This window comes from Planococcus citri, chromosome 2, assembly GCF_950023065.1.
Source record: "Planococcus citri chromosome 2, ihPlaCitr1.1, whole genome shotgun sequence".
Classification (NCBI taxonomy): Eukaryota; Metazoa; Arthropoda; class Insecta; order Hemiptera; family Pseudococcidae; genus Planococcus; species Planococcus citri.
Window position 1 is genome coordinate 50671090 of NC_088678.1, and position 14632 is coordinate 50685721.

A 14632-nucleotide genomic window follows, 5' to 3' on the forward strand; every position below is an offset into this window, starting at 1 on the left:
TTCCAGCTGTGAAAAAAGGTTATCGCGGTAGTTAAATTTTGACCCGGTCACGTATCAGTGACATTTCTTTCGATAAGTTGGCTACCTATGTGCTATGTTAAATGAAACATGAGATTTTGAAAAATGAATTATTTATTCGAAGAAAATACGCATGTAGCTATTTCATTAACGTTATCGTAAAATTGAATAAATTAGAAAAGTTTTTCATTTAATGTGTAAAACATGAAGAAAATATAAAACATAATATGGGAAAATATAGAAGGAAGCTATTTCACAATTTAAACAACTTATGTAACGGTTTATTTACCCGAAAGCATTTTAGCCTTAAGAAGAAAAAATTCAAAGTTTAAATAAATACGTTTATATCGATTGGAATGTCGATAGTAATGATTTTAAATAGATCGTCACTTTTATTCATGAAGTTGGAATTAAGAATGGACGGTTTCCTCACCGTACTCAAAACAAAAGAAAACAATATAAGTTCTATAAAAATCTCATTCCGTTTTCACCAACGGCGTTATAACAATTTCTAAACACGTAAAACTAAAACTCAACCCATTAAGTCGAGTAATAATGTTTTCGAAAAATTGCCCATCAATAAAATTATCCATAAGATTAACAAAACATAACATTAAGCGTATGAAAAACAAACGTTTAACAATAAATTTGGGTCTTAAATGCGATATTGATTGAAGGTGGGCAATTGTGTTCTTATACAACTCTCCGCGACGTTCTTGCTCACCAGCTCATACGTAAAAGAAAAATGTAATATTAAAAACATTTCAAATAACAACTAAGACTTAAACTAGGAAAAAAACCTGATCGTTCAAGACCCAAAAGACGAACTAATAGGAACAATCGTAACTAGAATCAAACAGCCACAATGTTCAATTTACAAATACTACAAATTACATCATCATTAATTTATGTTCAAACTTAATCTTTCTTTTTCTCTTGTTCCGGTTTCGGAGAAGATGATTGATTGCTGTCACCTTCGGTAATTTCTTTCGGCGATTGGTTCTTCTCGCGTAATCGCTGTTGCTCCATTTCGGCAGAATATCCGAATTCGTTCAGACGACTCGGGTCAGTTTTGTAAATCCATCTTTGGTATAAAAAGATGAAGAACACAACATCTGCGAATCGATGATAAATCAATGTAGAAAGCACAGCACAATATAACATTGAGTTACATACAAAACAAGATTATATTTACCATCTCGCAGACAGCCTATACGATACATCGTAGGCATCTTAATAACGAATGCGAAAATATCATCGATGAAAGTATTTAAGAATTTGTACGACATCATACGCCATGGTAAATGAGCCACTGACTTCAATTTGTAATTAATGAATAGCTGCGGCGTCATCATAATGAAACCTGTAACAATTTCAATAAGAGGTCAACTATCGAATAAAACATAAAAATCGCATTCAATTGACATGTACTAACCGAAAGTCAATAAGAAACTGTATAACATATTCAAGACCCACGAATACCATCCCTTGTGTTCCAAATATAATAACGAATAACACGCATATCCGGCTAAGAGAGGGAACAATATCCACGATAAATATTTAAACGCTAACTGATCGTATTGTTTGGTACTAGATTCAACATAAGAGCCTTTATCTTTCATCACAATTTTTGGGAATAAGTTGAATACTCTTTCCTCTCGATTTAAGCTAAAATCGACAACCTGAAACAAAAAATGTCGAATCAAGCAAACGAAGAAAAATAGTATCTCGTTAAATAAAAACAACCTACTTTGTTAATTTTCCAAATTTCAATTAACAAACCAACGAAACAACTGATCGTGATTATCATATTAGCTTCGTTATCCAATACGTATAAGAACACAATTACGGATTGAAATACGTTAAACATTACAGAACGTACTGACAGTCCTTCCAAAGATTCCCTATTATTCCAAAATTGAATATCTAAAACGTAAAAATCATATGAATATGGCTAGTAAGGAAACCCAAAAATATAAAATTTGATTGTTAAAGTAACCATTTTTGAAAGCGAGTAATTCGAAGACGCTGTGTAAAACGGAAACTATCACAGTAGTAGCAATCAAATAAGGATTTGTTTCGAGCAACATTTCTTTCAAAGAGTCTTGTTCTTCATCTTCAGCTTCGGAAGCACCACCATCAGTGTACATGCTGACAGACCATTTTGATCGTTGAGCTTGAGCCAGATATATTTGCCATTTGAACAGGGAAATAGGCTGATAGGTTAGACTTAAATGCAAAGAGCTGAAAGAAAAAATTATTTGAAAATTAAAATAAAGAATTTCAGAGCATTGATTATAGTTCAGCATTTGAAAATTACTCGACGGTATTGTTGACTGGAAAATAATCACGTTTCATGTTCCAAAATTCATTGTAAAACACAACTGGTTTATACTGATGGCCTTCAGGGAAGAACTCGACATCTATAACAGGAAAACAATACGATTCCGTTATCTACTTTATCTTTTGAATTTTTGTCATCGAGTAAAACGATTAAGATAAAAGAGATTAGCCTCTTACGTTCGTTGATTGGAGATGGGACCCCTCCCATTGCCCATTCTGTATTATCAGTTACGAGAGATATGGTCAAATTAGGATGCCAATGCGATACTATTTCCGAACTCATGATTTTCGCTTTCTAGAAACGCAAAAAGGCAAGGTTACAATCATACTGAAAATACTGCAAAAACAACATTTCAATCGGTTATCTCACTTCAATGTCCTCTTTCGACGCCGCAGTTTCACCAGTAAGCAGATTTTGTGTTTTAACGAAGAAACGTTTTTTGAACTTATTCAGCCGTTTACTGGAATGTATGACTGTAGGATCACTAGGTGATAATAACTGCGTCAGGTCGTCATGCTGTTTGTCCCATTTAACTAAATAAGTATGAATGTAGATGGAACCGTTATTTTTCACGTTCTGCAATTCACGATTACAAGGATGATTAGGTAACGATTAAATTACGTTGCTTGAATAATAAATCAAAAAAAGCGATTACTTCGCTGGGCGTTATATCGATTTCCTTTGTGAAAGTTCCATCACCGTTGAGGCCTGCTGTCCAATCACCGTATACGAGACCATTTTTTTCCCAAACTAAAGCATCCGGATTGTTGAAATCCACAAATGCTGGATTTTCCGAAATGAACACATACATGTCCTACAAAGAGTAACGTTTTTACATAAGTCAAGCCTAATAAAATCGTAGATAACATTATACCACAAAAATCAACTTACAAAAATTGTTCCATTGCTAAAAAAGTTTGAGGCAGGTAATCTGAGAGGTTGTCCTGGTTCAGTAGTGGTCTGAGGTGTTGGTGACTTACGGAAAAAATTAGATATGAAATATATAATAATAGCTCGAATAATTAAAGTTTTAGTAAGCGATATAAATGACTCGAATCTTGAAGGTTGTCTTTGTGCTTGGTTACCGTCTGGTTGTTGAGCTTGTGGTTGAACTTCATTGTCGTTCTAGAAAAAAAAAATTTCCATAAATATAAATCAGCATAGGGAATGTCGGAGTAAGAACACGTAAGTGTTAAAGGAACAAGGCGAAAATATACTATCAAGAAGATGATACGGTGAAAAAGTTTACCTGTTCATTGGGATCTCCTTGACGTCTGACAATTCGATTATCGCTCTCCGAATTTTCGTTTTCCATATTGCTATTTTATACTTAATTTCATTTGCAATAAGTGTACAATGACACTTCCCGAAAACTTTATTCTTCAATTTCCAGTTTCATGTAGAAATTGCAAAAAATTGATTTTGACTTGATTAGGTTTTTGTAATTTTGATGGGCGACGTTTCGACGGCATCAAGGTTTGATTTTCGCAGGGTTTTTGTCTTGGAAAATTTTTTCTCTCTTCTTCACACACTCTGGAAAATTTGATTTTTGTGATTTTTTGAAAGAAATCAGCTAAAAGTTGCAAATTTGCTAAAATTCTCTACAAACAATGAGTTTTAAAAAATTTAAAATTAATACAGTTTAGTTCAATGATCAATTATGTATTTTCTAAAAATCTCCAGTTCTCGAGTCTTTCAGAAAGAAATAATGTTTGAGAGTTGGCAGTCTTGCAACAATAAGGCGGAAAAATAATAAAAACAAAAATCGATCGTTTTCAAAAATCGTTGATAAATCCTCAATCAGATCAAAAATGAATAATTTTCTTTTAATTTATTGCAATTAAAGACCGTTCCTCTCAAATTTATATTACCCAACGAAATGGGCGTTCATTAACGAAGTTTCTGTCATCTTAGTAGCGAAGATGAGCGAGTATTTTCTGTACAGCGCCGTGAAAGATTTCTTGAATCGGTGGAGGTAAAAGATTTATCTATCTTACGTTTAATTTAAATACTCCCACGAAGTTTCCGGTTTCGGTCTCACTGAACGTGGTTGTTACAGTTGCAATGTATCTTCGGAAGAATACCTCCAGAAACTCCTACACTATCAGGATAGATATGTGAATCGCAATGTCGTCACTAGTCAAGAACACTATCATACTGTAGCCAGTCGATCTCCTAATTCCGAGCAGTTTTTACAAAAATATGCACAGTTGGATTCTGGAAGGTGAGTCTTCTTTGATTTACACATCTTCAGTTTAGTATGTTTAAAATACCTTCGTTTTTATTTCATTTTCAGAACGGATCTTCTACCTAAATTTCTCACTCTTCTATCTCTGTTACAAACAAATAAAGGATTATCTGAAGAGATGCATAAAATTGCGATCGAAACTAGTAATAAACCAGCTAAAATGAATCTAACCATGAACAGCAGAACGTTTGAAACGCACGAAGATGTCGAAAAAGTAATTAAATTGAAACGGTTAATTTTTGTGCGAGTTCTGATAATTATTGATTTTTCGTAGGTTATAAAAGAGCTAACGACTGCCGCTGCAGAAGTTGAAGAAAAGAAAAGTAAGTCTTCGTTTACAATCGAGAAAAAAGATAGAATCAAAAAATTTGACGTTGATCTCACAATATGGAAACAATTTCGGCCTTTTTTATCTGCCGATTTCTCGAATAACACTGTAATATCTAATCTTCTGCCGATCGGTGAGCTATTAATTGAGAGTAGAATTAGTTGATATTTTCTTTTTGAAAAATTCTACTTCGGTTTTTTTTTTCCATAGGCGCAGTTCCTCGTTCTTCTCAGGAGAAATATCTTGTACGAGATGTTCTTCAGTGTTTATTGGGATTCCATGGCAAGTACATTTGCGGAACTAGAGAAGAAGAGAAGGATGCCCTCAGAAAATTCGTTTTGGAGCAATCTATTTGTAAGAATTTTATCCAAAATTAATACTCTCTGTATTTTGAAATTATTCTAAATTTTTTCTCATTTCAGATTCCCCTTTTAAAAGTATTGTATCAGAAATCTTAGTTCTGGCTGAATATTACTCAACCGTAATTCGTTTCATCGAAGAACGCCATCAGTTTTCTAGTGGTAGAGTGAATCAAGCTCTGTGCGAAATTTTGGAAAATATATTACAAGATTATAGAGTAAGTGTCGAATTTTTCTTCGAAATTATTTTTCAAATGATCAATTTTGAATTTTAAATTGTAACTAGGTGTTCATTATCCAACTGGAAACGAAACAAAGACAAGAATCATTGACCTTACAGTCTCTACTGTTCTGTATTCAACCATTTCTGGAAACAATGAGTTGCCTGGCGCGTATTGTTCATGCTATTAATAAAGTAAGTTTCAAAATTACCACTAAGTATGTTTTAGAATTAATTTAATTACCTATTTGATTATGAGTGTAGGCTGAAGCTCGAGGAGGTCGTACTTTAAGCTTATTGCATGACGCTGGGAAACAAAATGCCATCGAACATAAGGCTGCAGATATCTTGGTGATTCTGATCAGAAGTGCATCTGTGCCTTATTTTGAAGCTTTAGAACAATGGATTCATACCGGTTACATTAACGATCCATGTGACGAAGTAATTTCTTTTTTTTTTGGCAGTAACGGTTTTATGCTTATTCATTATATAACATATTCGATTTCAGTTTATGATTGAAGATAATGTTGAAGCTGAAAGACAAAACATTTTAGCCAAAGGAGAATTTACTAACGAATATTGGAAAAAAAGATATCGCATTAAGAAAGATCACGTTCCTACTTTTCTGTCTCAGTATCAACAAAAAATTTTGAGAACTGGAAAATACTTGAATACTATCAAACAGTGTAGTACGTTTCTTTACCTCCCTATTAGTTTGATTCAAACTGTTCTTGATTTTAACATTTTGCAATAACGATTCACTTTGTGTTATTCTTAGAAAATATCTCGTCGAAAGAAATGAATTCGATTTTGGAAAGAAAACCTACATCTAATAAGATGTGTTATACTAGTCTCAATAGTTGTGAATTCGTGCAAAGCATCGAAGCTGCGTATAATTTTGCTAGCGATACCTTACTCAATTTACTGCTGAACGAATACGATATTTTAAACAGATTGAAGTAACTAAATTACTTTACGAAATTGTACGCATTTATTTTCATAATGTGTGCATTAAAATTTACATAACTTCATCTTTCAGATCTGTTAAGCGTTTCTTCCTGATCGAACAAGGCGATTTCATCAGTATTACTATGGACTTATGTGAGGAAGAATTGTCAAAACCTGTGACAGAAATCATGTCTACTAGATTAACTTCTTTGATGGAATTAGCCATTCGAACATGCTCTTGCGCAAAGACTGATCCATATAAAAACGACATTTCGATAGAAACCGTTTCTGAAGATTTTGTTCTTCAAGTGTTCAGAATAAATGCAATCAACACTAAAAAAGAAAAAGGTAATTGGCATACATTTTTTGAATTTAAATTCATTCGCAAAGTAATGTACATTTCATCTGTTTTAGAATTAATGAGAAAAAATCCAGAAAAAGATCTCATTGGTTTGGACGTGGTAACTTTACATTTGAACACTGCATGGCCAGTTTCACTGATTTTCAACGAGAAAGTTATCGGATGTTATCAAATATTGTTTCGATTTTTACTCTATTGTAAATACGTGGAAAGATTGCTTTGCAAGTAAGTGAAAGTATTTCCCTATGTTTTCGATCTTTTTCGTCAATTTTTCTAAAAGGTGAAAATTTTTCAGAGTTTGGATTTGCGATCAACAATTCAAAACATTGGAAAAAGATAGTAGAAAGTATTATCTGAGAGCTTTCGCTCTTCGTCGTAAGATGGTACTGTTTGTTCAAAACCTGAGTTACTATATGACCAACGAAGTTATCGAGCAACATTGGTTTGCATTTTTGAATATAATCAAAAAAGTAACTATTCCAAGAATTATGATGATCGATGAATTTTTATTTGGTACTAAAACTTGCTAACTTTTCCAGTGCCAGAATATAGATGATTTCATGCACCATCATTGGGTGTATTTGAATAATTGTATGAACGATTGCATGTTGACATCTTCGAAACTAATCAAGCCTTTGATGTGGCTGCTGAAGAACTGCGTTGATTTTTGTAATTTCATTCAGGTAGGTTATTCTAGTCGTTGTCTCTGCATTCTAAAATTTTTCTAAAAATGTTCCCTTATTTAATTGAATCATTTTATTTATTCAATGCTGCTAATTTATAAGCATATGAGGATTTATTTTATGGATGCGGAATTTACGTCAATGCTGAGTCCTGAAGATTATTTGGACTACAGCTTTGTTCCACGTGGGGTAATCCTAATTATAATTTTCGCTGCTTTGAATTTCTATTACTTCAATGATTTGAGAATTGAAAGTAGCAATAATTCTCAGACTTGTGATCGTGCGAAAAATAAATGTTAAAAAAATGTCAATTTCATCAGTATTAATCTTGACTTTTATTCAATTTCAGAACAATGAGAAAGCTCGGTCATCTAAAAAAAGCCCTAGTTCATTCGAAGAACGAATCAAAATATTTGAATTCGAATTCAACAATAATTTGGGAATTTTATTAAAACTGATACCTCTGTGTGGAATCGAAGAATGTAGCAATCAATTATTGCATTTTCTTAACAGGTGCCGAATGAAATATTTCAAACGTTTAATATTTTCAACATCAAATTACTAAAATTATACATATGTTGCAGACAAAACTTCAATGGTTATTACACCAATTTGATCGGGTGCCCAACAACAGATCAAGATAAAAAGAAGCACAACGAAAATAATAAATAATAACAAAATAAAACCAATTATAAACATATTTATTGTAATAAAAATTTTATATTATTCATATTTCTTACTTCTTTTCACTTAAAAATATTATACTTAATTAGAAAAATAATCCGCGAGCTTTTCTTCCCAAACCTTGACGATCATGCAATATGTTGAATTTATTCACGAACTGATTCATATTGTTACAACTTTTAGTAATAGATCCCAAGTACGTAATAAGCGCTACATCGTTACATTGGTTATAAAATTCGGCGTTGAATTTGGGAGACTGCATAACAGGTAATCGATGAGTTAACGAAGACAGTTCTCTGAGAATTTCGTGATTATTGGGTAATTCTTTGTTTTGTACAGCTTTCACGTATTCTAGTACCATTTTAACTCGAGTATGTAACATTTTTATAGCGTTGTATTGAGCTGATAAATGTTCCGCAACCAAAGAACTTTCGCCGGTATCACTACTCGCCATCCGAGCAACATGATCAACACCAATTCGCTCTGCTTCTTCGGTAGCCAAAGTATACTGAACTTCTACGAATAACATAGTGGCTTCGCCATTAACGAGATCAATAACGGATTCGTACAATGTAACAGGTAAGTCTGTATGACCGGCGTAAGGATTCAGCTTCAATAATATAGGACTTTCGTTAATCGTACACGCTTGTTTGTGATTCTTGACATCGCATTCATTGGGCAAATCGCCACCAGTAGTATACCATCCGAGGAAATCCATATCGCAAAACACTTGTTTGAACTGTTCTTCTTTTGTGGTATAATACGCTTTGTCTATGATCATGTCGTTGTCTATTTTCGTCAACAGAAGTTCAAATGAATTCATAATCTCCAGTTTTCTTCCAACCTGCTTTCCTATCAGAGCTCCGACGACTTGTTGAGCTTTACCTTCTTGAGCTCTAACTCGGGTCCAGTGTTCAGAAATGTTCATTATCACCAGTGGATGAAGCGAAACAGTTACACTGGGAACACCACCCTGAGCGATGTACTTTTTCGATGACGTATCGTCGACTTCCATTTGTTCGGGTTCCATTTTGATATATGATAGAGAGTATTACAACTATTCGTAGAATTTAAATTCAAAAAAACACAACACTTTCACGTTTCGAACAGGAAGAAAACAGAAAATTATGATGAAAATTGAAAATGAACCATGATGAATAATCGTAACGCACGAGTTATCTGAGTTATCAAAAATATATTACATGTTGCCAACGTAAATCATGCATGCTCGGAGTACGCGATACAGGTAACACTGAATTTTCAACAAATCAACCAATGAGCGTGTTTTAAAAAGTGTATGTTGTTTTCTCATTGGTTGATTTTGTAAGGCCTATTATTTGTATTTTGTTTACATTTCCAGGAACGCCGTCTGATAAAAAGAAGAGCAGATGTTTACGTTTCGTCCGCCGCCACTGTTGTATTATATTTTCTATATTTTTTTAATGAATATTTTTTCATTATTCGTAGTTTTATATTAAAATTGTGGATTATATATCAACGCATGTTCAAGCGTATGTTTGGAGTATCAAATTTGTTGAAGTCTTCATTCCTCTAAGGTAAAATTTTGTTTAAAAATGTAACCAACTAAGCGCCTCTTTTTGTCAGACAGGCACATAAATAAAAACACCTCTTGGTCTGTTCGTTCAACAGGTACAGACAGTTTCCTTTGAGGTTCTGTATTCTTTGAGATTGCAATGTTGTGAAGAATAAGAACAGAAGAATGACCATCTATGAACGTTTTGAAGAGGATTCAAGAATAGAACTCTTACATGATCAATTGGATTTTAATACGAAGTCTTTATAGAAAAATCTAAGCAATCTTTTGATGGTACGAAAGAAATGAGTTTTAGCAAATAACGTGGCTGTCTTCGTGTATAAGAAGATTACTGACTCATAGGTAAATGATTATTGTCTATGCATTCGTTTAGTCTTCTTGCAGTCATATTTCAAAGCTAGTCCCAGTTAATAGTATGAGTACAATTTTCAATGTAAATGCAATGTTTTCCAAAATCTATCTTAAATTCTCAAAAGAAAATGAGAATATCGAATTGGTTATCCATCAGACTCATCTTTTTTTGAAAAGTGATTCATTCGAATCCATCAAACCATTATCTTCACGGCTGCAGTCCTTTTGATTTGTGTTTCGTGTTCCTTGTTCATATAAAAAAATGACAAAAATGTGCCTCGGTATTTAAAATTAGTTGTGCCAGTTTCTTGCTCGCAATGGAGTTTTCTTTATGATTGCTACGTTTTAAGGTACAATCTTCATTCAGCGGTTTCTCTAAAAAATTACAGAATGTCAACTCTTCTCCAGGAAAAATGTGGCTTCGTGATCGAAAATCAATCAAAAATACATGCATATAACTTTTTTCGAAACAAAATGTTTGTGTTAGATTTATTTTGGATAATTTGATTTATTGGGAATACTTCATGCATGTATTTTCAGAAATACGTACATAGGTCTAGGTGCCTAATTTCAATTTCAAAACTAGGTATACGTAGCCTACTCATTTTGAATGACCTTTGTTTCGTTATCAAATATCAATTTTAATTCAATTTTTTTTTTTCATTAGTGATTTTCATCAATCATCATCAAAATTCTATAAATAGGTGATGATAATGTAATTTTGGAGTCATGAAAAAAAAATTGTTCAATGTTTTTTGTTCTGTTCTTTTGCTCTCAAAAATGCAATTTGATTTTTTTTTTCAACGAGTAACTATCTTCTAACATGAATATTTGATTACCTAAAATTTTGGACTTGGCTCAATTTAATTGAAAATTTTTCATTATTTTTTTTTACAACTTTGATGAAAAAAATTAAAATAGACAAGTTATTTTCAAAACATTACGTATATTAACAAATTTTAAAACTTATAATATAGGAAGGTACATATTAACATGTTTCTCACAGCAAAAAATTACATTCCGGTGTTCGCTGAATTACAAAAAAAAAATTTATGAAACCCCCCCAAATAGATACATAATTTAATCGAATTGCTAAAAATACGGAAGTCGGTGGCAAGCACATGATACGAATATCGTCACTCGTAAGTCGTAAGTCCTTACTAGTACATTTGCGCTAATAATCGATAAAGGGGTTGAAAAAGCTCGGCGCCGCCATTTTGTGTTTCGTAGGAGATGTTTCAAAACTCGGAGAGAGATTAACTTACGTTTTTCCCATAAACGGGTGAATTCGTTTAATTTTTTACGTTCTCGTATTTTCAAGATTTTCTTTTATTTTGTAAAGTTCAAAGTGCGGTGAAAAAGAAACCATCGTATTCGCAGAAAAAGGTACCGAATATTCTTTTCAATTTATAATTAGGGGCGTTAGATACACGATCGAATAATTTTATTTCAATGAGTTCGTATAATTTTCGAGTATTATTCGATTGAAATTTTTTAAACAAGTTTTTAATTTAATTACTCGTTGGTTACCTATACTTTTTGTAAAATTTAGTGTAATTTTTATTTAACCTCTTGAATGAGTAGGTAGGTAGTTTTACTGCAGTATTCTCTTTTGGGAAAATTTACTTATTCAAATATCTAACTTATAGCGGTAACGTATTCTTTCATGTTGACTGAACATACGGTGGTATTTGTAATTTCAATTAACATCGACGAATAAGCATTATACATACGTACAACAAACGATGTAGCTTCACAGCGTATAAGAATGTATTTTATTATGCTTTTTATGCTTATGACCATCGATCGCCGTTTCTATTTATAACATTGACTGCTTTCTATCTTCGATCTTTCGTGTAATAAATCGTCCCACGACGAAATGATTCCCAAACCATTGAACTGTTCTATTAGTCCATTAACTTTTAAAATTTCCACACACTGACACGATTTCCATTAATGTAAATGTAAAATAATAGGTAAATTAATAAGAAAATTAAACCTGCAAAAATACAGATATGCATAATTCACTGCGAAACAAAATAATTATTACGTTGAAACAAAATTGCACGTATTATTACAAAGAACCTTATAGTAAAATTATTCGTTTTTATCTAAACTGACTATTGTGCATACCTATTTTCACGTAATGAATATTCTACTGATTACTTGCCAGGTGTTACTTTGAAATGTAACCCGAAAAATGCACAGCTGATGATGACAGTTTGTTATAGTACATAGGAAATGTTCTCATTGATAAACTACGAACAGTTTTATGATGCGAGCAATTGTTTTCGACGTCACGAATTAATCTTCTTTAAATTTGAAGCTTTTAGAGTATTTTTTCCTCTTTAGAACACATCTGTTTCAGTGGAACTTTCGATGTGAGTACATATTAGTTGAAAATAATGGACTACTGAGTACTGAAATTATTTGGTCTAGAAAAAAGGTTAAAATAAATTAAATTTTAGATTTTTAATTTTTTTTTTTTTTTTTTTTGCTAATTTTGTGACAACTTGAGCTCAAAATTGATTTTAAATCTCAAAAACATATAAACAAACATTAACTCAACCATCAATTTCGTTTCTTTTTTTCACCAGACCATCATGAGTCATGACCCTCATGACCCATAGGATATGACCTCTCACAAGAGTACAACTATTGACTATAATTTATTCAAAATATGTACCTTCAAATAAGTATAGGTACTTACTGGGAACCTTATTTATATCAATCTTTTTTTTACCCTGACAAAATTAAAAATTAATTCTAACCCTTTGGTGTGACGAAGATGGTAAAAATATATTTTTTTAAAATTACACTTTAGCGCATAATTAACGATTAAAAGGCGACAGACTGTCGTAGCGATTGCGTGAATTCTGCTTGAAAATTTACTCGTAACAGTGAAGAAGTGGATACGTGCAACTTATACGCTCAATAAAATCATTATTATATTTTAACGTAGACTTCTCGTCTATTTTACTCATTTTAGCCAGACTTTGCGGAACCCTTTGCCCCCTTTTTAAATTCTAAATGCGGTACACGGCACAAATACATATTTTTTTCTTGATTTATGTTTTAGAGAGAGATCAAGATAGAGGATACCGATAGCATGGGATGTCGAACGGCGATTTGGTGTGTGCACCGTTAGAACACCCTGTAGTCCGTATGCGACGTTACTCGCTTTATCCTCATTTAGCTCATGGTATGGAATCGTGTGTTCCTGAAAACGAAGAAGATGTTTGTCTGAGTGAGTATACTTACTACATATTTCATACTTTTCAAGGGTAATCTCTCTTAAAATATCTTCTTCAGGTTCTATTATAATATTTTACTTTTTATGATCGGAGAAGAGAACAGATGTTGAGATTGAGGCAGTCTTGCAGGTTAATTTTACCACTTATTGTAAAAATGTTACCGTGAGATTTTGAGACGATATATTTGCAAGAGCCTGACTTTACTGAGAAAACCTACAATTACTAAGATTTAATGTGGGAAGTTTCCTTGGAACAAGTCTGCATAGGATTAAGTCAGCTTCATTGAATTGAGAGAATTGAAATGATGTCTCAAAACTTTAGGTAGGTATGCGAGAGGGTCATTATTTTGAATTCTGCCAAAGGTAGTATCGATTTTTCTGCCCCTCCTTGATTCTAATTTACCGCATATTGCGGATAAAACCACATATGGCTTATTTAGTGCGCACCTTTTTGATAAATACACCTACCTACCTCTAAATATAATACCCAAAATTATATAAAATCCTTCAAAAAGGGTCATTATATTGACCACTAACACGCTATTGAAAATCATACCTACCTATATAGCAAATGTTATCGTTGAAAATGTAAATTAACGAAGCTTCAACACATTACAAAGTAGATATTGAATTACCTGCATCCTCGAATAGTTTTCCTTGTAATGGTATTATTCAACGTAGAACGTGAATCACTAGTAATGTCGTATTCTCATTTTACGCCAATTCTTGAAATTAAATTGTGCCTATGCTTGCAGTTTTATTCGAATTGAAAATTTTCACGAACTTTATGAACCATGTTAGGTAACTGGATAAGTGGTAATTTACTTACGTAAATGTAGGTAAAATCATATTATTGTTCGTTGCTGCAGCTGCAGAATTATTTGATTCGGAAAAAATATTCTTAAATTAGATCTGGTTTCAAAAAAAGATTGGCTTTGATGTCTGATCTTTTTGAAAAATTCGATCAAAAACCTATCACAAAAAATATTTCCAATATTACCCCATGAAACATTTTTAAATTCGTAACTTTTTGATCTGGATAAAATAAGAGAAACTTCATTTTTTCAACAAAAAAATCGCTAAAATTTCATTCATTTCATGTTTTTTTTTTCTTTAAAATTTTTTAGAGCCCAAACTAGAATGATAATTTTGATACCAAAGCTGAAGCTACTACCATTTAAAAATTTGAATTCAAAAATACTTTTCAATTTTCTTTGTGATAGATTAATTTTCAGAATCAGATTTCAGCTCGCCTGAGGTAGATACATTTCTGAAATCTC

At 32.4% G+C, this 14632-nt stretch overlaps 4 protein-coding genes across 7 annotated transcripts in view; 2 read left to right on the forward strand and 2 right to left on the reverse strand.

The window, feature by feature from the left end:
- Positions 1-114: 114 nt before the first annotated feature.
- On the reverse strand, positions 115-3802 carry LOC135836329 (putative lipid scramblase CLPTM1). The gene is made up of 11 exons (XM_065351103.1): positions 3612-3802; positions 3254-3487; positions 3018-3176; positions 2732-2938; positions 2539-2656; positions 2339-2441; positions 2018-2262; positions 1769-1944; positions 1454-1700; positions 1214-1381; positions 115-1133 (listed from the first exon to the last, which is right to left on the reverse strand). Exons 1-11 carry the CDS (start codon positions 3675-3677, stop codon positions 937-939), a joined length of 1920 nt encoding a protein of 639 aa, XP_065207175.1. The 5' UTR covers positions 3678-3802; the 3' UTR covers positions 115-936.
- Positions 3803-4085: 283 nt separating this feature from the next.
- Positions 4086-8239, forward strand: LOC135836324 (gamma-tubulin complex component 2-like). Of its 2 annotated transcripts, XM_065351093.1 has the most exons (17): positions 4086-4337; positions 4422-4586; positions 4659-4824; positions 4885-5071; positions 5149-5292; positions 5361-5515; positions 5584-5712; positions 5782-5958; positions 6026-6206; positions 6296-6476; positions 6557-6813; positions 6880-7051; positions 7122-7296; positions 7366-7509; positions 7612-7698; positions 7859-8022; positions 8094-8239. In XM_065351093.1, the coding sequence occupies exons 1-17, from the start codon at positions 4285-4287 to the stop codon at positions 8179-8181; spliced, it is 2625 nt and encodes an 874-aa protein (XP_065207165.1). In that variant the 5' UTR covers positions 4086-4284; the 3' UTR covers positions 8182-8239. The 2 variants fall into 2 exon arrangements, with proteins under 2 accessions (XP_065207165.1, XP_065207167.1); XM_065351095.1 differs by lacking the exon at positions 7612-7698 and having other exon boundaries at positions 4089-4337.
- LOC135836335 (COP9 signalosome complex subunit 6-like) lies at positions 8194-9405 on the reverse strand. Its single transcript, XM_065351114.1, has one exon. It carries the CDS (start codon positions 9221-9223, stop codon positions 8279-8281), a length of 945 nt encoding a protein of 314 aa, XP_065207186.1. The 5' UTR covers positions 9224-9405; the 3' UTR covers positions 8194-8278.
- Positions 9406-9599: 194 nt separating this feature from the next.
- LOC135836326 (protein Fe65 homolog) overlaps positions 9600-14632 on the forward strand; it is a 35842-nt gene continuing 30809 nt past the window's right edge. The window contains exons 1-3 of one of the 3 annotated variants that reach the window (XM_065351098.1): positions 9600-9749; positions 9844-10090; positions 13179-13346. In XM_065351098.1, the coding sequence (XP_065207170.1) occupies positions 13214-13346 (133 nt within the window). In that variant the 5' untranslated portion in view covers positions 9600-9749; positions 9844-10090; positions 13179-13213. Of the gene's footprint in view, positions 9750-9843; positions 10091-11154; positions 11486-13178; positions 13347-14632 lie in introns of those variants that run through there. The other 2 variants (XM_065351097.1, XM_065351099.1) reach the window with 2 other exon arrangements.